A 27465-nucleotide genomic window follows, 5' to 3' on the forward strand; every position below is an offset into this window, starting at 1 on the left:
AAGCTGTTCAGACACAACTTTTTTTCCCGACTAATAAAAACTGATTTCAACTGGATCCATTTTTTTTATATTAAAGTCCATGGAAAACAAATCCGTCCAATAGCCAGCAGTTTTTATTACATTTGAAAATTGGATTACATTCAAATGGATGATTAGAAAAACGAATGCCTGTTCAATGGATGCATTTTTGGTAGACTTCAATGTTAAAAGTTACGGATCTAGTTGAAATCAGTTTTTTTTTTAGATGGATAAAAAAATTGTGTTTGCAAATCTTTTTTGGAAATGGAGTTCAAATCAAGTTCAAATCAAATCAGAATTCTTTTTTTTATATGGATTTGTGTGAAAAGAGAGACAGGCTGGAGACTGTCTCACTGTATTGACACTGAACTGAGCAGCTTGCAGTGTATTGAAATACATGCAAGCTGCAAAAGAGAAAGAGTTGAAATGGAGAACAAAACACAAGTGTAATACATTAAATATAATGCACTAATAAAACATGTGGGCACATGCGTACAAAACACATATATTTAATTAGATCCCCTTTTCTTCCTTCCTTAATATGGCTTAAAGAGGACTTTCCCCCCAGTTTTAGTATGTTAAACTGGCCAAATCATGGAATTGTGTCTGTAAACCTGAATAAAACATATTTTTTATTTCTCAATTTCTCATCTCTGCAGTGGAAATGTTAGTTTATAAAGTTTAGATTCTAATTTTCGTTATTACCAAGTGGGCGTTAGCAGTGATTTTTTTTTCTAAGGTGTGGTTACTTTTTCCTCTGTATGATATTGACCAATCACAACAGTAAAAATAAAAAACACTCCCCCAGAGAAAGTCAGTCTACTGTGATTACAAACAGGGGAAGGTATATAAAGACGTCTGCATCTGCAGCTCTCATCCCATGGCACTGTTAATTTGGAGGGAGGAGTAGAGCAGAGCTGAAATTTCTGTGAGATGAGAGCTGTAGATGCAGATGTGTTTTATCCCACTGATGACATTTACTGTGACTACAGGGAGGAGAGCAGGGCTCTGTGAAGCAAGATCTGACATTATCTGGGGGCGTGTTCTTTTTTTTTTCCCATGCATGACACCTCCTGCTTATGATTGGTTAACATCATGCAGAGGAAAACGTCAATGCCCCAACCAAGAATAATCTCTGATAACACCCCTTAATCTTAGCAAAAATATATAAACTTTAGAAACCAATATCACCACAATGCAGATGAGAACTGAAAAAAATAAAAAATATGTTTTATTTAACTCTTTAGCCCCTTTATCGTGATATGGCCAGATTAATATGCTCAGACTGGTGAAGGGTCCTCTGACACTGCACTGTTCTCTCCATTGGCAGGCCATCAAATTGTCACCTTACCGGCTCCGGGTTGTCACTTTCACAGCTTATCAAGGTAGACCAACTGCAGAATTTTTACATCTGTCATGGATTTAAAATGCAATACATGCACATGAAATTTTAACTCAAGTGCGAAATCTAGGTTTACGTTAACCCAGGGGAAAGTTCACTTTCTTGTCCTAATCTTGGATCTAAATATTTTCACCAAGACAGAGTAGTTTATTGGCACCTGATATGGCATTCAGCTCCCCCTTGTCTATCAAGATGAAGAGTCCAGCTTTATTCCAGGTAAAAATAGTAAGCATTATTCCAAAAAGATTAAAAGCTAGACATACTCACACATATCCAAAATTGTCTATCCTTTTCCAACGCGTTTTAGACTAACGACTCTATTCTCGTTTATGGATGATACTTGAATAAGAAATGTGTAGGAAAAGGATATACGATTTTGAATTTACATGAGAATGTCTAGCTATTAATATTTCATGGATGATCAATAAATAAGGTCTCAGTTGCATCTAAAATGCGTTAGATAGGATATACAGTTTTGGATTTACGTGAGGATGTCTATCATTAATCTTGTTGGAATAAAGCTTAATATTTGTATCTGGAAGACGGCTGGGGGACTGTTTGTCTTGATGTTCGTAGTGCCACATCGGGCAGGGGTGGCTTCCTCTGTGCCGAGGATTGCAGCAGCCTTATCCAAGTGTGAGATGGTTATTCTATATTTTGTTTGCCTCTGTGCTTTCTAACCACTGGAATCCCTAATGGGATGAAATGTATGCATGCCACATTATTAGGCTGCGTCTTGGGGGCTGGTTGCAAGTAGAATCAAAATACCAGAAAAAACAGGGACGCTGAAACGTGCGTCGGGGTGGATGCATCCACGGCACAGCTTGGGTGACAGTTTCCATCTTTCAGCAGGTACTATGTTAATATGTGGAGTGGCAGTACAAATCCTTTGGTTATGATTGTCTTCTTCTTCCTCACTTGAGTTAGTATAGTCTGTCTGCCCAGGCATTTGCTCTAATACCATTTACACAGGCACTTTTTTTATTCTATAGATACTATTTTTACTGAGTATTCCTGCTATTTTATGTCACACTGAATATGAATTGCAAATATTTTTCTACATGCATTGCCTCTTATAATGAACATGCACATATGCACTTTTTCAATTGGCACTTTATATATAAATTGATTGAATTTTCTGCCATGATATATATATATTATATATATATTTTTTTTGTGACCTTGTTATTGTAGCTGTGTCTTCCGTGTGTAGCGTCCCCATTTTTTCTGGTATTTTGAGTGCACTTGTTCCAGTGTTATTTTGTAATCAATAACATTATATTATTTTTACTGACTTTTGCGCTCTTTCAATTCGTTTTTTTTCCTTTTGTTGTTACTTCCCTAATAACGTGTAAGAAATTGAGTGGGCTCCTGCACAATGACATTGACTGAAAAATAATATTCACATAAGAAAGTAATAGAGGACATTTCAAGGAAGAATGAGACTTGATGACAAGTAGCCGGTGAAGGAAGTGGTGATGACAATATGGGTATATATAGTATATGTCATGTTATATTTGTCTTTGCAGCCTTACACACTGCGTGTGCCATTCATGCTTCAAAAGGCAAGAAAAGCTACAACGCTGTGGACAGTGTAAATTCGCTCATTACTGTGACCGCACCTGCCAGAAGGACTCCTGGGTAAACCACAAGCATGAGTGCGCCGCCATCAAGAAACTCGGCAAAACTCCGAATGACAATATCAGGTAATAAATGTTTGTAATGAAAACATCTTCAGAGCCTAGTGGACCAGTGGTCATCAAACTCGTGAAGCCTTCTGTAGCCAACGTGACTTGACAATGTGGTGTTACTTAGATCTACGACATAGGTTGTTGAGAGCTTTTCAAGAAATTGACCATTTTTATATGTGTGGAAAATTTATCCCATTTTTTGTGGGGGATATAATATCCCATCATAGGAGAAAAGTACAATGTATTATTAAAAATGGGGTCTACATGGAGCATCTGCCACCTTCAGTTCTAAATGGGAAATTTTCATTTTTTATAGTTTATCCTCCAACTTTTGGGTTTGTTGTTTACATGCTAACTAAGGCAACTAAAGATTGTTCACCAACCGCCATTCTCCCGGGCCACCTTGGCCAAACATGCATGTGTTTATATTCTGGAGAGTGGAATAAGCTACTGTCAGCGTTTGTTGAAACAAAGGATCAGACATTTAGAAATCAATAAAAAAAATCTCTTTTCCTCCAAATCGTAGGCAGGGAGACCCACAGAAGTCGGTAGGTGGCTGCCAGTTATAGGTTTTACTTACTCTGGTTCACTCCTGCTTCTCTGCTCTTACTGTTTTTCATGACTGCCTCTCAGTTTTGTTCCTGTCCTTGCTCTTCTTGTTCTGGCCTAGTATTTGGACTATTCTCTGCCAAACCATTCCACCGATCAGCAGCTGCTCCTGGATGCAGCCCAGGGGGGCATGTTTAAGTCCAAATCCCTGTATACTGTTTAAAGGGTGAAGACCGGGGTTCCCCTTGGACTTGCTAAGCGGAGTGTCTTGCTCAAAGTCTGTCCATGGAAGTCCTTACGAGAGCTGTCTGCTATCTACTGAAAAGTGCTCCATTAGTGACTGTGAACCAATTCCACTGAGATCAATAGGTTTAAACAACGTACCTTTGTGATGGAAATATATATACAGTATTTCATATAGATCTCACTTGCATATATACTCATATATACGCACAGCTAATATATACACTATAATCAATTGCTTAAAATGGCCACCACAAATGAAACAGCTCTTTGGGACTTTCCAAGATGAAAAGTGGAACACCAGATGTGCTGAGTTGATGTCTCAATTTTTAGCTTAATTGCAGAAAAGGCGACAGTTACACTTTAATTGCTTAATCAGAATTCATTTTATGCCTTGATCACAATATTCCATATATATTTATATAACCAATAACAGAGGAGCTTGACCATATGGTAATTAATTAACCAACCCTTTCTGTATGCAATTATAAAAACATGTATGTACAATAAACCATCAGTATTTGATGGAATGTTATTCTGTCACTTCGGTGTACAGTGTCATTCTTGAGCGCTCAAAATACTTAGCCTAATTGGGAACGGCCGCAGCACACACAGGGGTAGATTTATCCTAACTAAATTTCCATAACATCTGTAATGTATATTTGTACTTTAACAAGACCTTGTCAAAAGTGAGTGATATATTACAAGACTTAGGATACTCCTGACCAACACTTAAGATGGATATCCCTTACTTATACTGATAGCTGAGGAAATTTTGGCGTGATCAACTCACGAGGCCCCCATGCACACTAGAAAAAAAGTAATCCACTGAATTTGGCAGGATCGACTGACCTCCAAATGTATGTGGCAGCCTCTGGACTCTAGCCTAGTTGATAATCTAGGAAGAGATTATGGAAGTATTGTTATTTCTTTAAATAAGGATTGGGCATTTTTATTTTTTACCCCATCCTTCTGCTCTACAGGCAGATATGCCACTGCCAGATGAGTCTGCTGGCAGCAAACTCTCCTTTTTCCATAAAGAGCTAAGTATTCAATCATGAGGTATATGGACACCTTTAAGGCCCCATGCACTTTAAATTAATGCTGGCTGAATACTGACAGACCATGAAATGTGTATGGGATGTGTCCCGACTCTCTCTTGATGCTGGGGGAAGATTGGACATGTTGAATTTCAACCACTGATCCTTTTGTTGTCACGGCACATAAGTTGCTGCCAGAGGTAACTTCAAGTCTCTTACTTTCTCCTCTCTTAATTTTAACCCATTAGCCCCGATTCATCAACACTGGTGATGTTCATGTCAGGCTTGATTAAAGAAGGGTGCTGGAGTCCAACGCTCTCGCCACTTAATGAATCAGTCACGTCTGTAAAGTGCTGTGCGCCTCACCACAAATCTTACTACATTCACGGACTGGAGCAAGATTTCTGGTGTAATGAACGCCACAGCTCTTCATGAGTTAGATTTTGGCACAGCTGGGTGAAACTGGAATGAATACTCCAAAAGTCACGAAATTTTGAGACATTTCAAAGCGAAATCTGGGAAAATCGATTTGCTGAATCGGATTTGATGAATCAGAGTCTTGATGTTTCTTTGGAGGTCGGGGGAGAAATCTGTCAGATGTCACTTTCAAAGATGCCGAATACACAATAAATAGCTGTCAATCATTCACCCTTCAACTATCTTCCCCGACTCTCCCATACACAGGAACACTCGCTCTATCTTTCATATTTCTTGTTGTGGCTTATATCCTCGAGAACAAATAGAACCGCAGTCCAGAACTGGATTTTTCTCTTCCCAGATAATCTCTTGGGGGAGAGTCGAAAGGTTCCCCATGCACAGTTGGCAGAGCCCACCATTTTGTCTTGTCATGACCAGTTCTTGGGCTTATTGGAGACAGATTAACTTCACTTAACAATTAAGGCAATAGGGGCCTGATGGAATTCAATGTTCCGTCCTAATGTCCTACCTAGATATTTCAGTACTGACAGGCCATTGGGAATATGGCATCATTTAAAGAAGTTGTCCACTACTTTACGGTAGGTCATCAATGTCTGATCGGTGAGATAGTTGACCAGTTATGGAGCTGTATAGCACATCTTCGTCTGTTGTATATTAACTGCGGCCAGATATTTCACATTCACACACTATTCAAATCAATAGGAAGCGGATGAGCAGTACCCGGTCGCGGCCACTATACAGTAGGGAGAGCTACACGGTGCAGCTCTGTAACTGGTCAGAATCGGCTGCCGCCGACTCTGAGATCTGCTGATCGGCGGGGTGCCAGGTGTCGCACTCCCACGATCAGACCTTGATGACCTATTCTAAGAATAGGCCATCAATGTTAAAGTAGTGGACAACCTCTTTAAAGTGGATGTGTCATGGATCTTTACATCTTTGATTTACAGTGACTGTTCTTTTGTTATTTTTCCTATGTGAATACTTTTCTGCCCAATGATGACAAAAGCATTTTCTTACAAATGGACAGGCAGTAGGAATGATGTTCCTAGTTATCTGGAGTCCGTCTGGTGGAGGTGTGAATTGTATCCATGTAGTGACTCATAAATCCAGGTGTAAAATTGAGCCTAGTGTCAAAGAATTGAACATCTTCATTAGTTTGAATTCCCCAATTTTTCTTTCTCAGTCATCCTTAAAATGACCTTTTAGTATTAAGACTTTTATATCTGTCATACTGTGTCCAGGTCCAGAGAAATGTTTTCCCACAGGCGTGTCCATTTCATTCCTGATTGTGTGTCTGCGTAGATTCATCCTAGTTTGTAGTCTTGTGGATCTGCTCGTCTATTACCAGTGGATGGTATCCCTGTTGTAGGAATGTATTCCTCAGTGATCGCAGCTGTAGTTCCCTGTCTTTACTGTCTGAACAGATCCGAATATACCTCAGAGCTTGACTGTAGATGATGGATTTTTTTGTGTGTCTTGGATGAAAGCTGTTCCATCTAAGATAAGCCGGACGTCCGGTGGGCTTATGGTAAATGGATGTCTGTATGGCGTTGTCCTTAATGTGTATGGTCATAACCAGAAAATGTATTTGGGTCTTTGAAAAGTTGAGGGTGAGCTTGATGGTTGGGTGAAACTAGTTGAAGTTATTGTGGAAGGCGAGTAGATCATCTTTTGAGCCTGCCCATATTATTAGCAGATCATCAATGTAGCGGAAGTATGCAAGAGGTTTAACAGAGCAAGATGACAAAAATTCTTCCTCGCCATAAATAAGTTAGCATATTGTGGGGGCATTTTACTTCCCATGGCGCTGACCATACTCTGTTGGTATGAATTGTTCCCAAAAGGGAACTCAATTTAACACCTGGATTTATGAGTCACTACATGGATACCATTCATACCTCCACCAAATGGACTCCAGATAACCAAAAACATTATTCCCCCTGCCTCTCCATTTGTAAGAAAATGCCTAATTTGATTTCCTTGGCTTATCTTTAGGAGGCATCACACCTACCACCCCCTGAACAAATGTCCTACTGTAGAATTCTTTACATGTTGTGCTTGTTTCTTATTAATCTATTTGTAATCTTGCCTGAAGAAGGAACCACTGTGCTCTGAAAGCTTGCAAACATATTATTTTATGGTTAGCCAATAAAGGTATCACTCCTAGAATACTTTTGTCATCATTGGGCGGAAAAGTATTCACCTCGATTTTTCTGGCTAACACAGTACCACAATACAACTTGTAATTATACATCGTTATTTTTCCTACAAATGTATGCATAAATTGACAATTGGGCGTTACCATTACCCTTAACTGATTACATGGCACAGTGGAAACACATCGGAATGGCACATTATAAATCTATTAATGAATATTATCTGCGGTGTCACCAGGCTTGCGGCTAGAATCATTTGGAGGATAGAGAGAGAAGGAAGTGGCCTGACGGAAGGATGCTTAGTCTCCGTCGATGAGCTACAGAACCACATAGACGACTTTGATTCAGAGGAGAAGAATGGACTGATGGAAGATGTTCAGACTTTTCTGGATTATTGGCCCAATCAGGATAAACAGTACAGCATGCAGTATGTCTCGCACATCTTTGGAGTGGTAAGTCTACATTGCGATGACTAAAAAGTCTTGTTTATCCCAAAGCTGTAGATGCCCATGGTAGAAGGTTCCTGTGCAACCAACGGAAGACCTCTTGAGGTGGCCATACAAATGTCATGAAGCTCCAAAGACTACCAGATGGGTTCGTTTGAGAGATATTGGGGGAAAAAGGATTGGGGATGTTGCATATCAGCATGCCCGGACCTTTGTTCTCAGAGGTGATAAGCATCAAATTATTCCTTCTCCTTGAAAACACATACACGCTTGGTGCCACTGAGCAAGAGTGTGTTTTCGAGGAGGAGGAATAATGCATGTGCTTATGGAGATTAGGAAAAACAGCTGTCGTTCGTCCTACAGCTACTTGAGGTGCATGACCCTAATTGCTCTTTAGATATTAATATGCTGAGGTATTAATGCTGAATATACAGAGGTGCCGCCATATAATGACCACCATATATCAGGATTGAAGAAACTTCTCAAAACTATCATCTTTGTGTTTGGAGTTGACTTATGTTTTATGCACATGACCATGAAATGAATCTTGGTGCTACAGATTTTTGCTCGGCAGTCTTGATAAAGATTGTGCTGGAGTAAGATGCCTTTGGATGCCAGTAAGTGTTGGCATTGGCTGTTTGGCATCTGCTGTAATTTTTGTAGGCCACTACTGTTGATGGGTATGTCATTCAGCTTCGGTATTTCTTTTATTGGTCATGAAGCAGTATCAGGTCACACGCTTCCTTACTGATGGTCTCCTTTTTTTTGTCTTTCCTCCATCCCCTCTGATGTTTTTACATGGAAAGATAAGCTGTAATGGATTTACTTTAAGTGACCAGAGAGGCCTTCAAGCCGTTGGAGTTGGAATTTTCCCAAATCTCTGTCTCGTTAACCACAACTGCTGGCCGAACTGCACGGTGATATTCAACAACGGCAAGTAAGTAGAATATTTACTGCTGAATTACGTATTATATTTTGCATTTTAAGAGAAAAAAAAAATCACAAAAATGTAGACTCATTTTGCGGAGAAACAGAAGATGCTACGTATCTAAATGAAACAAGGCAGCAAATCCGATATCTTATTTCAAGATAAGAGCTGGGAAGCAACAAGTTCTTATTGCCAAAACCAACATATCTGGTGGTTGTCATCTCCTATAGCCACAAAATTATATTTTTAGGCCCATGGGCTCTTTGTGGGCCGGTGACCCAATGATAAGCTAAAGAAGAATATTGCTATATTACAGCATGTAATGGAGCCATTTAGAGTTGTAGTGTGGACCCATATACTATTATAGGCATCATATGATGAATCTGTGCAGCATACATCATTAACATGGTAGTTTCTTATGGACATACTGTACATCTTGATTTAATCCTAGCATTCACTTTGAGGGTCCATTGTTGGACCAGCCTTACTATTGGTGCAATAAGTGCAAAATTTTAAGGAAGGCAAGAACCAAGAAAAATGTGGAACCTCTCTCAAGTAGACAAAGCCAAAGCAGAATGAGCTATTATGGCTTTCAAAATGACCCTCTAAAAGGAGCTGAAAGAGCCGCCACACAATGCCCTCCTCAATCTGAACAGTAGATATTTGTAAGCCCCCCCATACTCGATAGGGCGCAGTCAGATGGTCGTATAAATGGGAACAAGATCGCAACGCAATGCTCGGACTGGCCAGCGGCTCTCCTCACCCACGCCTGACATCTTCATGTATTTCTATGCTCAGGTCGGGAGCGCCATTAGATTACGATATCGATGTGTACAGCCAACAGTCTAATGTGTATGGGGGACCCGGACCGATGATTGTTGGGAGAGTTACCGATATCCAATCCATTTGGCCTGCCTGAGATAAGCCACAGCCAGAAATGTCTGAGCGAGCGCGTCCATGCATGGGTGCCGGCAAAATAATCAGCCAAACAATTGCTTGTCTGACAGCTGTATGCGTATGGAGGGTTTAAGTCACACAGGCATGTCTGTTTTGCATCTTCTCAAAATGGACAGTTTTTCATCCATACCATCAGTTTGTCACCTATTTTTCATGTGAGAAAAAAAAAAAAAGATGAACCGTTCGGGATGCAAATTGGACATAACTCTGTTTTTTTCCCGGAACTTTGCACTTTTTTTGTGCAAAAAACGGATGTATGAAAATCCCCATAGGCTGTACAGTGCCTGTGCGCTGTACACATTTAGTAACTGAACCCCTGAGCATCGGGGAATAGGAGGCAAGAAATGCGGAAATATTCACATATCGTAGGAATTAGGAATGAGAAAACTTTAATGGGTTAAGTGCCCTTTGTATGGGGATTGTATTCTTTATAATTTATATATTGTGCTTATATAGCGCCATCATATTTTGCAGCGCTTTACAGACACCATCATTATCGGGGCTCACAATCTACATTCCCTATCAGTATGTCTTTGGAGGATGGAAGGAAACCGGAGAACTCGGAGGAAACCCACACAAACACGGGGAGAACATACAAACTCCCTGCAAATGTTGTCCTTGGTGGGATCGGACCCCAGGACCCCAGTGCTGCAAAGCAACAGTCCTAACCACTGTGCCACCATGCTGCACTAGCATCTTTATTGAAGTACTATCCAATACCTATAAATGGCTGTTATCACCCCGAGCCGGATGTCATCATTCAGTTCTTAGCCAGACTTAGGTCGACGATGTTCTGTAATACTATCACCCCTATCGTCAGCCAGATCTTTTTGGCTTGGGTTATTTGCAGGGAGCTGTGATATATGAAGATCTGTTCTTCTCTATTAGTGAGTGAGTTCAGCGCACCGAGATGAAGCCAATTTCTGAGGATTACCCCCTCGGCTCTTATCCCTTGACATTTATGTGACATTTCATTCATAGAGATGTCGCCGCCCCCGCTTAGCCAACTGCCCTAAGAAGGGACCGCTGTTATCAGCTGACAGGAGATGGGAGGTGGGTCGTTTTTATTTTTTTATAAGTCGATAGTACAAGTGACGATAACAAACTTTGCGATACATCTTGTTAAAGAAATCCAATTTTTTTCTCCTCCTAGATTGATCAATCATTTTGAAAATTCACAATTCACAAGTAAAATATGTCTTCAGTGAAGACAGATTTTCCCATTACTGACATAGGAGATGACAGCCGGTGCTGATAAAGTTCTATGGAGAAATAAATGCTCCTCCCTCCTCATTCCCATAGAATTTTAAAGGCACCAGTTGTCATTTCATATCTCAGTAATGGGAAAATCTGTTCTCACTGAATACAAATTTTACAGGTTTTTCCCATGAATTGAGAATAAATAATCAGTCCAGGAGGAGAAAGAATCAGATTTATAACATATTTATACATATATATATATATATGTATATATATATATATATTTACAAAGCTTCTTACTTTCATGTATACTATTGATTTATAAAATAAAAATGAAAACGATGGTTACTCTACATCGTACCTCAGTTTTTAAACATCCTTTCATTATTTTTTTTAATTTTTTTTTTATTTCTTCGGCTATTCTTTTATTATGGGAGTTTTTATTAATTCTATAGTTTACTGCTCGTTGCGTAGGCTGGTGGCCACCTCTGCAGTCTATCATTAGTGGATAGTCTCCTATGCAAGAGGGCAGGACTTACAAACTCTTAGCTTTACAGCTCACAACTGTTACTTGATCTAGCTGGATTAAGTGCTCCTTGAGTTCCAGAGGCTGAACTGCATTGGAGAGTGAACAGTTCGGGCCACGGCATAGCCATTTCGCCGACTCAAACTATCAATCATCGGGTGCCCACCACCCTACTTACCACTTCCCCAGGAAGCTGAGAGGCAGGGGAGCAGTGTGCTCTTGAAGAAAGAAGCCCTTCTAAGTCCAAGGAATGGCCTTCAAACTCAGGCTGTGGACCACGAGGAGACTTCAAAGTCTTTTGATACATAAGTTAACAGGGCCAAAGTATTGCGCCCAGGGGCTTCCTGTTCTACCTCTGCTTTTGACAGTTAAAGGGGTTCAATACTTTGAACAAAACATACTTGGCAGAAGGGTCCTTCTTCAGTCTCCCCCTTGTTGGAACACCCATCGATCTGCTGTAATCTTTGGGCTGAATTCACTTAACGGTTTATTTTCCCGTTTTCAAAAAAAGGACCATTTTTCATCCATGTGTTGAATCTGATTTTCATAAGAAAGTCCTTACTCAGAACTGGAAGAACCGGGAGACACTGTAGACAATTTTTCTTTAAGCTGAGGTTGAAGTTTATTCAGAGATAGGCAACAGAACAGTTCACAAGGACCATTTTTTATCTATGTGTTGAATCTGATTTTCATCTGTTTGTGGTCCTTATGTGTCCTTTTCTACGATCCATATTTTTTATCCCCTTTTCTGGTTTGAGAAGAAAAACTGATGGAGGTTTCCAAGCTTCTCTTAATAGTCAGTGAGAAACAAGCGGCATCCGTGTGCTGTTTGTTATTTACTTAGACATGTCCAAGCTGCTATTTTTCGATCCACTAAAAAACAGACATGGGAAACTAAAATGGATGTATGCTCTCTTTGTAAAAAGCAATACTACAATGAGGAATAAGAGAGAAAATGTCCCATAAATAAAGTTTCCGAAGCTCCCTGTGGATTGAATTCTCTTATTGAAGGTGCCAAAGGGATACAAAGCGTTTCGAGATTGAAGCTCCCCCTTCATCAGGCTAGGTCACAGTCAAGACGGCGTGGTCCAGGACCACGCATTATACCAAGGCTTAATAAGGTATAAGTACGCTCACATGATGTAATCAGTAGAACATTAAAAATGTATTGTGTGCCGCAATTATTAATACTGGATGATTAAAAGGATATTTTGCCTACAAAATGCTAAATCCAATATAGTGTTATGTACCTGATGATGGAGGCAGTTCATCCCCGAAACGCACTGTATCTCTTTTGCTCCTTCAATACAAGAATTCAATCCGCAAACAGCTTTAAAAACTCTAATTTTGGGACAAGGTGCTAATTAAAAATTACCTTTTCTTTTTTACCTGATTACTGTACTATTGACCACAAAAAATCCAGTCTGTAACCTTGGAAAATCCCGGTATTTCAAAAAGTGTGTTTGGATGTTGTGCTCCTAGCAAAGCCATACCAGGTGAGAGCCTTACTACATGCATCAAGCAATCAATTGTTTGTCATCTCTCTGAGGTCTTATTCTAGTAAAGTGATGGTCCGAAACTAACACTGATTTAATCCTAAATCTATATCTTTATTTAATATTTGCTTTTCTTATATACTTTACTTAAAAATTCCTTGATGTCCCCTCTCGACTCTATCTGCTTTTTTAAAATTTTTACTAACTTCCTGTTTAATGACGTTTCGTTTGAGAATCTCCAATGCATGCTGGGATACTCAAACGAGATGTCCTCAGGAGTCATTACCGCAGACTCTGCCCTCACCCTGAAACAACTCATCGTCAGTGATGTCCGTTTCAGGTGGTAGGCTAGTCTGTGCTCTACTGAGCATGTGCCTTTTGTCAATTCCAACATATGCTCAGTAGGATCTTGTCACTGTGCAATATTCTTTTTAATGCACAGTGACAGTGCGCTCCCCCACTGGCTCTGATGCTATGAAAGGAGCCAGCAAGAGAGTGCACTGTCAATGCGCATTGAAAAAAGAGAACCCTGGGAGCAGAAAAAGTAAAGACCAGCACCACCACCAAAACCAACATTACTTTCAGGGATGAGCTGGTCTCTGTTTTCCCTGCTCCTCAGATTCTCTTCTTACAATGCGCACTGACAGCGCGCTCTCTTGCCGGCTCGTTACTTCTAATCAGAAGTAAGTGTATTAGGAAAGCGATTAGATTGTTACATTAAATAGATAGATTTAGTATTAAATCAGTGTTACGATCGGACCACCTATTTAAGCGCTGTTCTCTCTTTTCTCACGATTAGTGAACAACAGATAGAACACGTGTGTGAAGCACAGACATTGGCACGTGGCCTAAGAAAAGTGCTTACCGATCCTATGAGGCATCCAGCATAATTTGGAATGCAGCTCTGAATGTGAATAAGGCGTAGCCATGAATTAACCAAAAATAAGATGATCGCTCAGCTCCTCCTCGCTCCTCCGTCTCCTTGCAAAGTAACTGTTGCACACCTGCGCATGCTCATTGCATAATCTCTTACGCTGGCCATACACACGAGAGAACTGCCAACCGCTATCTCTCCACACTCCTTTATACACATTTGCCCACAGATCGGCCGAACGTTGATGCATTTTCAACTGGGAGAAAGGAGGAAGCTGCTGTCAGACTCTTCTACCGGTGACTTATCTCACAGGAATACTAAAAGCGTGGAAATGCCAACAACCCAATCCTTCTCTTACTCAATATCATCTGTCGGTGGAGAGTCTTGATGTCCAACATATACATTAGATGGTTGGCCGGTCCCACTACTTTCTTCTCTTCCTGGTGGCCTTTAAAAAGCCAATGAGATACTTTTTTCTTAGTTTTCTTATGTAGTGCAATAAAACCAATCTATGCAAATGCTCTTCCAATAATTGTATATAGAAAAGACAATTTCCAATTTCACTTCCCCAACTGATCGTCGGTCCAAGTCCTGGATAATCTATCAATAAATAAGCTCAGCGCCGCTGTGACTTCCTCTGAACCCTACTGAACATATTATTAAGGTAATGCATAAATATGGCGTGCAATGGTTTTAATGCATTGACTTTGGGGCGGTTAATATTGAAATGTTACAGGCTATGTATCAAAATCTTAACGATTTGTTAAATCAGATGTAATATAAAAGAACATAATATAATTTTACTCACTTTGTGCCTAAATTGGAAATTGCTGCATAGCTGCCATGTATATTGTGACCCAGAATCTCCCACCCTTCCGATGGAAATTTTTTTACCCATTGTAGACTCTTGTTTTGTTTTTCAGTCATGAGGCTGTTAAATCAATGTATCATACACAGATGAGGTGGGTCGGTGTCACAAGCATCAATGTGAAATCCTTTACTCCTTCCCTTCTTGTGAAATCAATAACCCACACAACGTCTCCATTCCCATATCTTCTCCAATGCTACCATTTCCTTCCTCCACATACCTCCACGTAGACCTCCATTAATACTGACCACCCCATTCTAATCCCATCCCCCATTCTGTGTATTCCACCTCCTGCCTCAATGAATACTTGGTGCACAACGACGTCCTATGTGATTCTCTAAAAGCATGGAGCATTGTCTTTGGAGATTGGAAGTCAACATTAGACAACTTATTAATAACGTGATTCTGAAAAACTAATAATTTCTAACAAAAATAAAAAATACTAAAAGTGACAATTTTCTTCCACCTACCTAATGATACCCCAATTTAGCAGATATTTCTGTCTAAATTTTCGATTGATGAAGGTAGACAAGACCAACTTGTGGCCAAAATTAGCCAAAAAGTAGCTTATCGACTAGAGAAATTTTCAATTTGGGGAAGACCACCCAAAATTGCATTAAAATGTTTTCTTCTTGAGGGCTGGTCTTCCTTGAGGAGAAGCTTCTCTGTAACTCCTCTGAGTTCCTCCCATAGTGTAGAAGTGCATTTCCTTTAATATGTAATAATAATTGGGGTCACAAAGTCTTATAAACCTGACGATTTTGAGAAGACTTTACAACTATCTTATGTATATATGGGCTTTGATCATCTTGTAAGGGAATGAGATGTTCAATTTGGGTTGAACTTAATCTCAGTTTAACGTGATGGATATGTCTCTTTTTTCATCAGTACTACGTAAAAAAACCCAAAAAAAACAGTTTTTTGATTATTTTGTTCTCAGTGGACACAAGCCAGGAGTGGGAAACTAAAGAAGTCTCTTTATACTTAACTGCAGATGATAGCTGAGTGACTAAAAGGAAGTGTTCCTTCACTTCAAAATGGCTGACAATAGCTGCTACTTCCTGTTTTCAACTTCAACAGGATCATCAGCCCTGAAGCACAAACTACTGCACAGACAAAGGAACAAGTCGATTTACAGTGCCTTGCGAAAGTATTCGACACCCTGGAACTTTTCAACTTTTCCCCACATATCATGCTTCAAACATAAAGATGCCAAATGTAAATTTTTGGTGAAGAATCAACAACAAGTGGAACACAATAGTGAAGTTGAACGAAATGTATTTGTTATTTTAAATTTTTGTGGAAATTCAAAAACTGAAAAGTGTGGCGTGCAATATTATTCGGCCCCTTTAACTTAATATTTTGTTGCGCCACCTTTTGCTGCGATTACAGCTGCAAGTCGCTTGGGGTATGTCTCTATCAGTTTTGTACTTCGAGAGACTGAAATTCTTGCCCGTTCTTCCTTGGCAAACAGCTCGAGCTCAGTGAGGTCTGATGGAGATCGTTTGTGAACAGCAGTTTTCAGCTCTTTCCACAGATTCTCGATTGGATTGAGGTCTGGACTTTGACTTGGCCAATCTAACACCTGGATATGTTTATTTGTGAACCATTCCATTGTAGATTTTGCTTTATGTTTGGGATCATTGTCTTGTTGGAAGGCAAATGTCCGTCCCAGTCTCAGGTCTTTTGCAGACTCCAACAGGTTTTCTCCAAGAATGGTCCTGTATTTGGCTCCTTCCATCTTCCCATCAATTTTAACCATCTTCCCTGTCCCTGCTGAAGAAAAGCAGGCCTAAACCATGATGCTGCCACCACCATGTTTGACAGTGGGGATGGTGTGTTCAGGGTGATGAGCTGTGTTGCCTTCACGCCAAACATATCGTTTGGCATTGTTGCCAAAAAGTTTGATTTTGGTTTCATCTGACCAGAGCACCTTCTTCCACACGTTTGGTGTGTCTCCCTGGTGGCTTGTTGCAAACTTAAAACAACATTTTTAATGGATATCTTTGAGAAATGGCTTTCTTCTTGCCACTCTTCCATAAAGGCCAGATTTGTGCAGTGTACGACAGATTGTTGTCCTATGGACAGACTGTCCCACCTCAGCTGTAGATCTCTGCAGTTCATCCAGAGTGATCATGGGCCTTTTGGCTTCATCTCTGATCAGTCTTCTCCTTGTTTGAGATGAAAGTTTAGAGGGACGGCCGGGTCTTGGTAGATTCGCAGTGGTATGATACTCCTTCCATTTGAATATGATCGCTTCTACAGTGCTCCTTGGGATGTTTAAAGTTTTGGAAATCATTTTGTATCCAAATCCGGCTTTAAACTTCTCCACTACAGTATCATGGACCTGCCTGTTGTGTTCCTTGGTCTTCATGATTCTCTCTGTGCTTCAAACAGAACCCTGAGACTATCACAGAGCAGGTAATAATAATAATAATGGTGCATTTATACAGAGACTTGATTGCACACAGGTGGATTATATTTATCATCATTAGGCATTTAGGACAACATTGGATCATTCAGAGATCCATAATGAACTTCTGGGGTGAGTTTGCTGCACTGAAAGTAAAGGGGCCGAATAATATTGCACGCCCCACTTTTCAGTTTTTGAATTTCCACAAAAATTTTAAATAACCAATAAATTTTGTTCAACTTCACAATTGTGTTCCACTTGTTGTTGATTCTTCACCAAAAATTTACATTTGGTATCTTTATGTTTGAAGCATGATATGTGGGAAAAGGTTGAAAAGTTCCAGGGAGCCGAATACTTTCGCAAGGCACTGTATGATCACTTTTTCAGTTTTGTCATAAAGAGAGATATGCAATTCAAAGTTTGGTATCAGAAATGGTCAGAATCTTGTCTTTGGTTTTCGAGAGATACATTTTCTCTTCAGCTTTGAGTTGAACAATTGAGTAATTTTATTGTTAGGAATAAATCAGGTCAGGTAAAGGATCCCAGTGCAAAACACAATAGTGCTCCAACATGTTGAAGAGAGCCTATGGGCCATTCCAGTTATGAAGGTCTGGTTAAGGGTGCTATCTCCAACTCCCAGTATAGGCGAGTCCCATGCACCAATTTTTACGTTGCTAGAGATTGGCATTTATTACCCTGGATCAGAATTCCCTTTTACAGAAGAGTGGTCAAACTGATTGCAGCTTGCTTATGAATCCCTGTCGTGGGATCATCAAAGTAGTCAACACATCCAAACCATGAAATAGAAAAAGGTATACACTGCTTCGAAGTAGGAACAGGATTTAAGCCATACACGAGACAACTGTTGGCCGAACGTTCATTCAGCAGACAGCTATCTACCACCTTCCCCATACACAGGTACGCGCAGCTGGACCAAGCGTTCATGTGTTTTCAACTGTGAGAGAGGAATAAGTTGCTTATCTCCCCTGAATGGAAAAGGATCGATCATTGAAATTCCAGCAGTCTGATCCTTCTCTCCCCTAATATTTCTGGGGAGAGTTGGAACGCAGTCATACATATCAAAGGGTCATCTGGTGCTGCAGAAATTGATAAGTTGGACTCACTATCATCCAATGGCTATAGACCATATACTCGACTTGGCCCAGAGTGCATTTGTTATCAATGGGGAGAGGGTAATGAACCACTACCGGACTGCTCTGGTGGTGACTTTTCGTTTGTGGGAACAATACATTGGGTATGTTGAAATTTAACATGCCTGATCCTTATTTTACCCTGTTTGTGGTTGGTGGAGAGTTAGGATTCCTGTCAGACGGCTATCTAAAGTGTATGGGCGTCAATGCTGCAAAAGGAATCTCTTTCGAAAAGTGCTCACCAGATTACAGTCAAAATAAATAGAAATACCAATTTGGAGGTTAAAAGTAGACTTTCACAAAATATTTACATGTGGCAAATTTTGCCTGTTATAAATTGTATTGAAGGAACATATTACCAAACGGACAATTAACTGAATAATAATAACAGCGATAACAAAATAATAATTATTAATAAATATATAATTACAATGGAACTTTTTGTAAAATGAGTACTAATTCTCTCACGCTACTTTTCTTTTGGCTAACCCTTAGTTTATCCAACCTGTTCTGAAATTACATAAGAACGAAAATATCTTTATCCATTTCCCATTCTTTTCGAGCATGGTTCATTTTTGTATTTTTTGAAAAACCCTTAAATTCTGAAAATGTCAAAAGAAAATATAAGTTTCATAGAAGTTCTAACGTATGCAATGACATGGAGGTGATGATGATGGTGATGACTGGGATGATAGTTTGGTCACATTGATGATGCATGAGTATCAAAGCATCAAACTAATACTCATCCACGTAACTCAGAGAAACCAAGTGCTTGGCCAGAGAACCTTCAGCACTCTGACAGCTGTGGAAAGGTCAAGGACCGGACAGGTGGAGTGTTCAACATTACCTGGCCTGCACTGGAGTCTCCAAAGAACCTCTTATATGGAAATACTAATTGTTTTTCTGCCTTCTCAATGACAGAATTGAGCTTCGTGCCCTTGGAAAGATTAACAAAGGAGAAGAGCTTAGCGTCTCCTATGTGGACTTCCTCAATCTCAGCGAAGAGAGAAGAAAACAGTTGAAGAAACAATATTATTTTGACTGCACGTGTGAACACTGCACAAAAGGGACCAAGGATGACCTGCTATTGGCGATCAAAGATGGCGATGATAAGGTAAGGAAGCATTTGTATTTTTGGCAACATTAAAATGTAATGATGCTTCAAGACAGTGGTGTAAGAACAGAACATGCCATCACTCCTGGTGCCAACGTTGACCTAAATTTTTGTTCTGCCACATAAGAGGACAGTGGTTAAAGAGGTTATTCCATAAAAATATTTATTATCTGTCCATAGGATAGGTGAAAAATGTATGATCTGTGGAGGTCTGTGAAAGGTACAACTGCTGGGACCCTCTCTGATTCCGAGAATGAAGGTCAAGATGATAGAGTGCCCACCACACCATTAGCTTTTATGAGTGTATGGGAACGGTAGTGCACTCAAGAACAAATACCTTGTCTCTGAGAGAAATAAAGCAAATGTGTACGTGTGACCACCCTCTAGTCCAGTGTTTCTCAACTCCAGTCCTCAAGACCCACCAACAGGTCATGTTTTCAGGATTTCCTTAGTATTGCGTAGGTGATTAAATTAATGCTTGAGCAGGTGATGAAATTACCACTTGTGCAATACTAAGGATATCCTGAAAACTTGACCTGTTGGTGGCTCTTGAGGACTGGAGTTGAGAAACACTGCTCTAGTCACTGGCTATTGGAGTGGTGGTCTTGCATTCGCACTACAGCTGCATTCACAAGGGAATGCAAGACCCCTGTTGTTGTGATCGGTGGCATCCCAACAATCATACATAAATCATTAATCATATAGATAAATGATAAATATTGTTCCTAGGATAACGGTTGTACTGACCATATATGCAGCCCTGAAAACCACTACGGGCTGGAAAGGTGGGACCCAGTAGAGGTTGATCTCATCCCCATTTAATGAGTAGTGAGGACTTGTTCAGGGATTTGGTTGGCACAAATGCTACAACATCATCAAACAATTGATCCAAAAATCAATGGCAAAGACCAGTTCGCTAAAAAGTTTGAAAAAGTCTTTATGTTCTCTACCTGCAAATCAGACGAATGGATCAAACTGTAAAAATTTGTTGAGTCTAGAATATTGGATTAAGACCTAGTTGGTTATAAATCTGTTGGTGTCAAGCGGTTCCTGAAAGGGAAGTAACTTTATATCTCCTAATGAGGCACAAGTCTTTCATGTGCATCACTTGAGTAGTAGTTATATTAGTATTTTTCAATTTACAAAAAATTAAGCAATATATACAGTGGGTACGGAAAGTATTCAGACCCCTTTACATTTTTCACTCTGTTTCACTGCAGCCATTTGGTAAATTCAAAAAAGTTCATTTTTTTCTCATTAATGTACACTCTGCACCCCATTTTGACTGAAAAAATAGAAATGTAGTAATTTTTGCAAATTTAATAAAAAAGAAGAACTGAAATATCACATGGTCATAAGTCTTCAGACCCTTTGCTCAGACACTTATATTTAAGTCACATGCTATCCATTTTCTTGTGATCCTCCTTGAGATGGTTCTACTCCTTCATTGGAGTCCAGCTGTGCTTAATTAAACTCATAGGGGTGTTTTTCAGCTGCAGGGACAGGACGACTGGTTGTCATTGAAGGAAACATGAATGCGGCCAAGTACAGAGATATCCTGGATGAAAACCTCTTCCAGAGTGCTCTGGACCTCAGACTTGGCCGAAGGTTCACCTTCCAACAAGACAATGGCCCTAAGCACACAGCTAAAATAACAAAGGAGTGGCTTCAGAACAACTCTGTGACCATTCTAGACTGGCCCAGCCAGAGCCCTGACCTAAACCCAATTGAGCATCTCTGGAGAGACCTGAATATGGCTGTCCACCAACGTTCACCAACCAACCTGACGGAACTGGAGAGGATCTGCAAGGAAGAATGGCCGAGGATCCCCAAATCCAGGTGTGAAAAACTTGTTGCATCATTCCCAAGAAGACTCATGGCTGTACTAGCTCAAAAGGAGCTTCTACCCAATACTGAGCAAAGGGTCTGAATACTTATGACCATGTGATATTCAGTTTTTCTTTTTTTTTTTATAAATTTGCAAAAATTACTACATTTCAGGTGTTTTTCAGTCAAAATGGGGTGCAGAGTGCAGAGTGTACATTAATGAGAAAAAAAAGAACTTTTTTTTTAATTTTACCAAATGGCTGCAAAGAAACAAAGAGTGAAAAATGTAAAGTGGTCTAAATACTTTCCATACCCACTGTATATAGCTTATTTTTTTTGTCTTTGCTTTGGGGCAACGTATCCCTTCATGGAAGTAAATGATAGTAGTAATGTTGTTAGCATAATGTAGTCAATGCATGAGATTGGTAAGAGGATGGTGGTAAGTCTTGAACGGGGACCCAGGAGAATCATATTCTGCCTCCACTTAGAGGGGTTATCTAGAAAAATGGCTTCTTTCTTTTAATAATGTTTCCCCTAGTCCACGGGTTGTGTCTGGTATCAAAGCTCAGCTTCACTGCAGTGAATATTGCTAAGATGCAATTTCACACTAACCTGTGGTAGATGAGTCACTGGTTTTGGAAAAAAGCAGCCATTCTCAACTTTATCATGGTATAGGGAGTGGGGTCCGTTCCGTAAACTACCTTGTGAGTATTCCCAACGATACAGCACTTGGGGTTGTATCTTCCTACACAGTCACCATCTATTTACAGGGTAGACACATTTTTTGTTGTCCACTTTGTGTATTGAACATGTGGATTCATAATTTGTGGGAATGTTCATCAGGAAGTTGAGTTCTTTCGGTAAAATGTTACCCATTTGGGGAAATTTTCAATATACAAGATCACTTATCTCATTTGTTGATGCAGCCTGCAGAAAATGTGGTGAAAGAGGTCGTCCAATTCTCAAAGAATACCCTGGAGAAAATAGACAAAGCTCGGGCGGAAGGATCTTACCACGAGGTGTGTAGTTAGGGCCAACAGCTGTGGATGACACTCCTTTATTTCCATGGTCTTGTGGGAATATTTGGTAACAACTATGGGTAAAGCATTGTATCTGGTCTTCTTCTCTATGGCCACCTAAAAGGGATAAAACCATTTTATTACAGTACCTATCTACTGAGTAAGTGATAAATGCGAAATTGGTGGAAATGAGACCAACTGAGCTATCGATGATCTCCGAAACTGGAGATCCAATTCCATCCACTCTACGAAGTCTATGGCACTATTGGAAATAAGGAGGTCCCAATGATCGACCCACACCCTCAGCAAATAAACATCTCTCACTATGTGGAATGTCCTTTTTACTTTGTTTCATGAGACTTGGTTGCAATCTTTCCTAAAATCCATTTTCACAATTCGGTGACAGGTGGTGAAACTTTGCCGTGAATGTCTCAAGAGGCAGGAACCAGTCTTGGCAGACACCAATATCTATATGCTCCAGATCCTGAGCATAGTCTCTGAGGTGCTGTCCTACCTCCAAATGTTTGAGGAAGCTGCCGAGAACGCAAAGAAAATGGTAGACGGTTACTTGTAAGTAGTTAAAGCTGAAGATACATGTAAATGGGTGACTGACAATTATAACAACGGGGAGAGTTGTTTTAAATAACTATCCATTTATTGCCAACAGGAAAATATACCATCCAAACAATGCCCAGCTTGGGATGTCAATAATGAGGGCTGGAGTCACACACTGGCATGCGGGACTCATTGAAGTTGGCCACGGGATGATCTGCAAGGCTTTTGCTATCCTTCTAATAACTCATGGACCCACTCACCCCATTACCAAAGATCTAGAGGTGAGTCCATGATATCCATCAATACACTTTATATGCAGACTATAGATTGCAGAAACATTTATTAGTAGCTTTTAGAAATTGTGAAAAATCTATTAGCAGTAGTGTATGATTAAGAGTATAGTACTTATATTCTTGTACATAGCAGCAGTATTATAGTAGTTATATTCTTGTACATAGGAGCAGTATTATACTAGTTATATTCTTGTACATAGGGGCAGTATTATAGTAGTTATATTCTTGTACATAGGGGGCAGTATTATAGTAGTTATATTCTTGTATATAGGGATAGTATTATAGTAGTTATATTCTTGTACATAGGGGCAGTATTATAGTAGTTATATTCATGTACATAGGAGCAGTATTATAGTAGTTATATTCTTGTACATAGGGGCAGTATTATAGTAGTTATATTCTTGTACATAGGAGCAGTATTATAGTAGCTATATTCTTGTACATAGGAGCAGTATTATAATAGTTATATTCTTGTACATAGGGGCAGTATTATAATAGTTATATTCTTGTACATAGGGGCAGTATTATAGTAGTTATATTCTTGTACATAGGGGCAGTATTATAGTAGTTATATTCTTGTACATAGGGGCAGTATTATAGTAGTTATATTCTTGTACATAGGGGACAGTATTATAGTAGTTATATTCTTGTACATAGGGGACAGTATTATAGTAGTTATATTCTTGTACATAGGAGCAGTATTATAGTAGTTATATTCTTGTACATGGGGCAGTATTATAGTAGTTATATTCTTGTACATAGGAGCAGTATTATAGTAGTTATATTCTTGTACATAGGGGTAGTATTATAGTAGTTATATTCTTGTACATAGGGGCAGTATTATAGTAGTTATATTCTTGTACATAGGGGCAGTATTATAGTAGTTATATCCTTGTACATAGGAGCAGTATTATAGTAGTTATATTCTTGTATAGAGGGGCAGTATTATAGTAGTTATATTCTTGTACATAGGGGCAGTATTATAGTAGTTATATTCTTGTACATAGGGGCAGTATTATAGTAGTTATATCCTTGTACACAGGGACAGTGTTATACTGTAATATGTATATTGCTGTAGCTAGAGTATGGGGCTGTAATTGACATATATTATATTAATTATATTTTTGGTGAGTATGAGTGGTTTCGGGTACAGCTACAGGCCGGGATATATTGACACTACCTGACCCTACCAGAACGTTCTCTGACAGTCATTTCCTTTTCATTGATAGAAAACATTGCTTTGCTTGTTATTTATGAGAACATTCCAGTGTTTGCCCATGAATAATTGGGAGTGGTACCATCTGTATCGTCTCTTTGTGTAGGCCATGCGAGGGCAGACAGAGATGGAGCTGAGGATGTTCCAGGAGAACGAATTTGTCTATTACAAGATGAGAGAAGCCGCTCTCTCCAACAAACCATTTCAAGTTATGGAAGAACCAAGTAATGAGATCCCATCAAACATCTTCCATAAGAAACCATAGGTGGTGATGATCCCTCCAGTCATTTGATCCCTGCATCCTCCGATTAGACCTCAACAGATCCAGTCCACGGTGCCGATCCTTGAAGAACCTATTACAATGAGAGGATTAATATACGGGCCTGATCTGCTTGAAGTGTTTAGTGATATCTGAAGCCAATGTCTGTAAGGGATGAAGTCACGTTCCCATCTCTCAATAAAGACTGTGCTTGAATTTGTTGTCTGAGGAGGATTTGCTCTACCTAGCATGGAGGCAATATAGGCATTTGCCTAGGGGCAGGCGGTTCACCTGGGTCTGCTCAAAAGTAGAGTATTTAAAAGAGTTTTATCAGGAACCTGTCAGTATAACAGTCCTCTAATAATAAAGATATCAATGTGGTACATTAATACAGAATGATGGAACAAGAATGGGAACAATGGCAGGTGATAAAAAAATAACCCAATTTTTTTTATAAAAGTAATATGTGGCATCATACAGCTGTCTGGAGCCCTGAAATCTAGCTATGACATATGACCAAAGTCATAAAAAGTTTGATGAAATACTGATCAACATCACTGATGAAACGAAAACTGAGGTCTGAATGAGCCCTAAGGATGATACATTTCCTAACATAAGGGACCAGGTATATTGGGTAGATTCCACTTTTTTTTTAATTTTATGGACATGTATTTTCCTTAGCACAACGTCATGTCAGAGATGAAACAGACTGGTGCATTACAGAAGAAAAGTCGCTACATGAATACACCATGTTCCAAATTATTATGCAAATGATATTTTTCTCAGATTTTCCTAAATGGTCGGTGCAAATGACAGTCAGTCTAATAAAAGTAATCACCCGTTAGAGTATAGATCGAATTTTATTGAAGAAACCTCCCAATGATAACAGTATAATCTCCAAAATGAATAAAAACTCAAAATGCACTGTTCCAAATTATTAGGCACAGTAGAATTTCTAAACATTTGATTTGTTTTAAAGAACTGAAAATGCTCATTTGTGGAATTTGCAGCATTAGGAGGTCACATTCAATGAACAAAAAAAGCTATTTAACGCCAAAACATCCTAACAGGCCAAGTTACATGTTAACATAGGAACCCTTCTTTGATATCACCTTCACAATTCTTGCATCCATTGAACTTGTGAGTTTTTCGAGAGTTTCTGCTTGTATTTCTTTGCATGAAGTCAGAATAGCCTCCCAGAGCTGCTGTTTTGATGTGAACTGCCTCCCACCCTCATAGATCTTTTGCTTGATGATAATCCAAAGGTTCTCTATAGGGTTGAGGACAGGGGAAGATGGTGGCCACACCATGAGTTTATCTCCTTTTATGCCCATAGCAGCCAATGACTCAGAGGTATTCTTTGCAGCATGAGATGGGGCATTGTCAGCATGAAGATGATTTTGCTCCTCAAGGCACATTTCTGCTTTTTATACCATGGAGGAAAGTTGTCAGTCAGAAACTCTATATACTTTGCAGAGGTCATTTTCACACCTTCAGGAACCTTAAAGGGCCCTACCAGCTGTTTCCCCATGATTCCGGCCCAAAACATGACTCCTCCACCTCCGTGCTGACGTCGCAGCCTTGTTGGGACATGGTGGCCATCCACCAACCATCCACTACTCCATCCATCTGGACCATCCAGGGTTACTCAACACTCATCAGTAAACAAGACTGTTTGGAAATTAGTCTTTATGTACGTCTGGGCCCACTGCAACCGTTTCTGCTTGTGAACACTCTTTAGGGGTGGCCGAATAGTAGGTTTATGCACCACAGCAAGCCTTTGAAGGATCCTACACCTTGAGGTTTGAGGGACTACGGAGACACCAGCAGCTTCAAATAACTTTGTAATGGTATTTTGGCAGCTGCTCTCTTAATCCAATGAATTTGTCTGGCAGAAACCTTCCTCATTATGCCTTTATCTGCATGAACTCTGTCTGTGCTCTTTTTCAGTCACAAATCTCTTCACAGTATGATGATCACTCTTACATTTTCGTTAAATATCTAATGTTTTCATCCCTTGACCAAGGCATTGCACTATTAACGCTTTTCAGCAGCAGAGAGATCCTTTTTATTTCCCATATTGCTTGAAACCTGTGGCCTGCTTAATAATGTGGAGAATCATTTTTAAGTAGTTTTCCTTTAATTAGAATCACCTGGAAAAGTAATTATCACATGTGTTTAAAGGCCCCGTCTCACTAAGCGATTTACCAACGATCACGACCAGCGATACGACCTGGCCGTGATCGTTGGTAAGTCGCTGTGTGGTCGCTGGGGAGCTGTCACACAGACAGCTCTCTCCAGCGACCAACGATCAGGGGAACGACTTCGGCATCGTTGAAACTGTCTTCAACAATGCCGAAGTCCCCCTGCAGCACCCGGGTAACCAGGGTAAACATCGGGTTACTAAGCGCAGGGCCGCGCTTAGTAACCCGATGTTTACCCTGGTTACCAAAAAAAACAAACTACATACTCGCCTTTCGGTGTCCAGGTCCCTTGCCGTCTACTTCCTGCTCTGACTGAGATCCGGCCGTACAGTGAGAGCAGAGCGCAGCGGTGACGTCACTGCTGTGCTCTCACTTCTCACTGTACGGCGGCTCAGTCAGAGCAGGAAGCAGACGGCAAGGGACCTGGACACCGAAAGGCGAGTATGTACTGTTTTTTTTTTTTGGTAACCAGGGTAAACATCGGGTTACTAAGCGCGGCCCTGCGCTTAGTAACCCGATGTTTACCCTGGTTACCAGTGAAGACATCGCTGGATCGGTGTCACACACACCGATTCAGCGATG

At 40.0% G+C, this 27465-nt stretch overlaps 1 protein-coding gene across 2 annotated transcripts in view; it reads left to right on the plus strand.

Moving 5' to 3' along the window:
- The window catches only part of SMYD1 (SET and MYND domain containing 1), a 40580-nt gene extending 15685 nt beyond the window's left edge, over positions 1–24895 (plus strand). Inside the window, exons 2-10 of one of the 2 annotated variants that reach the window (XM_077280252.1) lie at positions 2950–3126; positions 7776–7989; positions 8790–8920; positions 14888–14926; positions 19318–19510; positions 22264–22356; positions 22763–22926; positions 23024–23192; positions 24527–24895. In XM_077280252.1, the coding sequence (XP_077136367.1) occupies positions 2950–3126; positions 7776–7989; positions 8790–8920; positions 14888–14926; positions 19318–19510; positions 22264–22356; positions 22763–22926; positions 23024–23192; positions 24527–24685 (1339 nt within the window). In that variant the 3' untranslated portion in view covers positions 24686–24895. The remainder of the gene's footprint in view (positions 1–2949; positions 3127–7775; positions 7990–8789; positions 8921–14887; positions 14927–19317; positions 19511–22263; positions 22357–22762; positions 22927–23023; positions 23193–24526) is intronic. The other variant, XM_077280253.1, reaches the window with a different exon arrangement.
- Positions 24896–27465: the final 2570 nt, after the last annotated feature.

This window comes from Ranitomeya variabilis, chromosome 1 (assembly GCF_051348905.1).
Source record: "Ranitomeya variabilis isolate aRanVar5 chromosome 1, aRanVar5.hap1, whole genome shotgun sequence".
NCBI lineage: Eukaryota > Metazoa > Chordata > Amphibia > Anura > Dendrobatidae > Ranitomeya > Ranitomeya variabilis.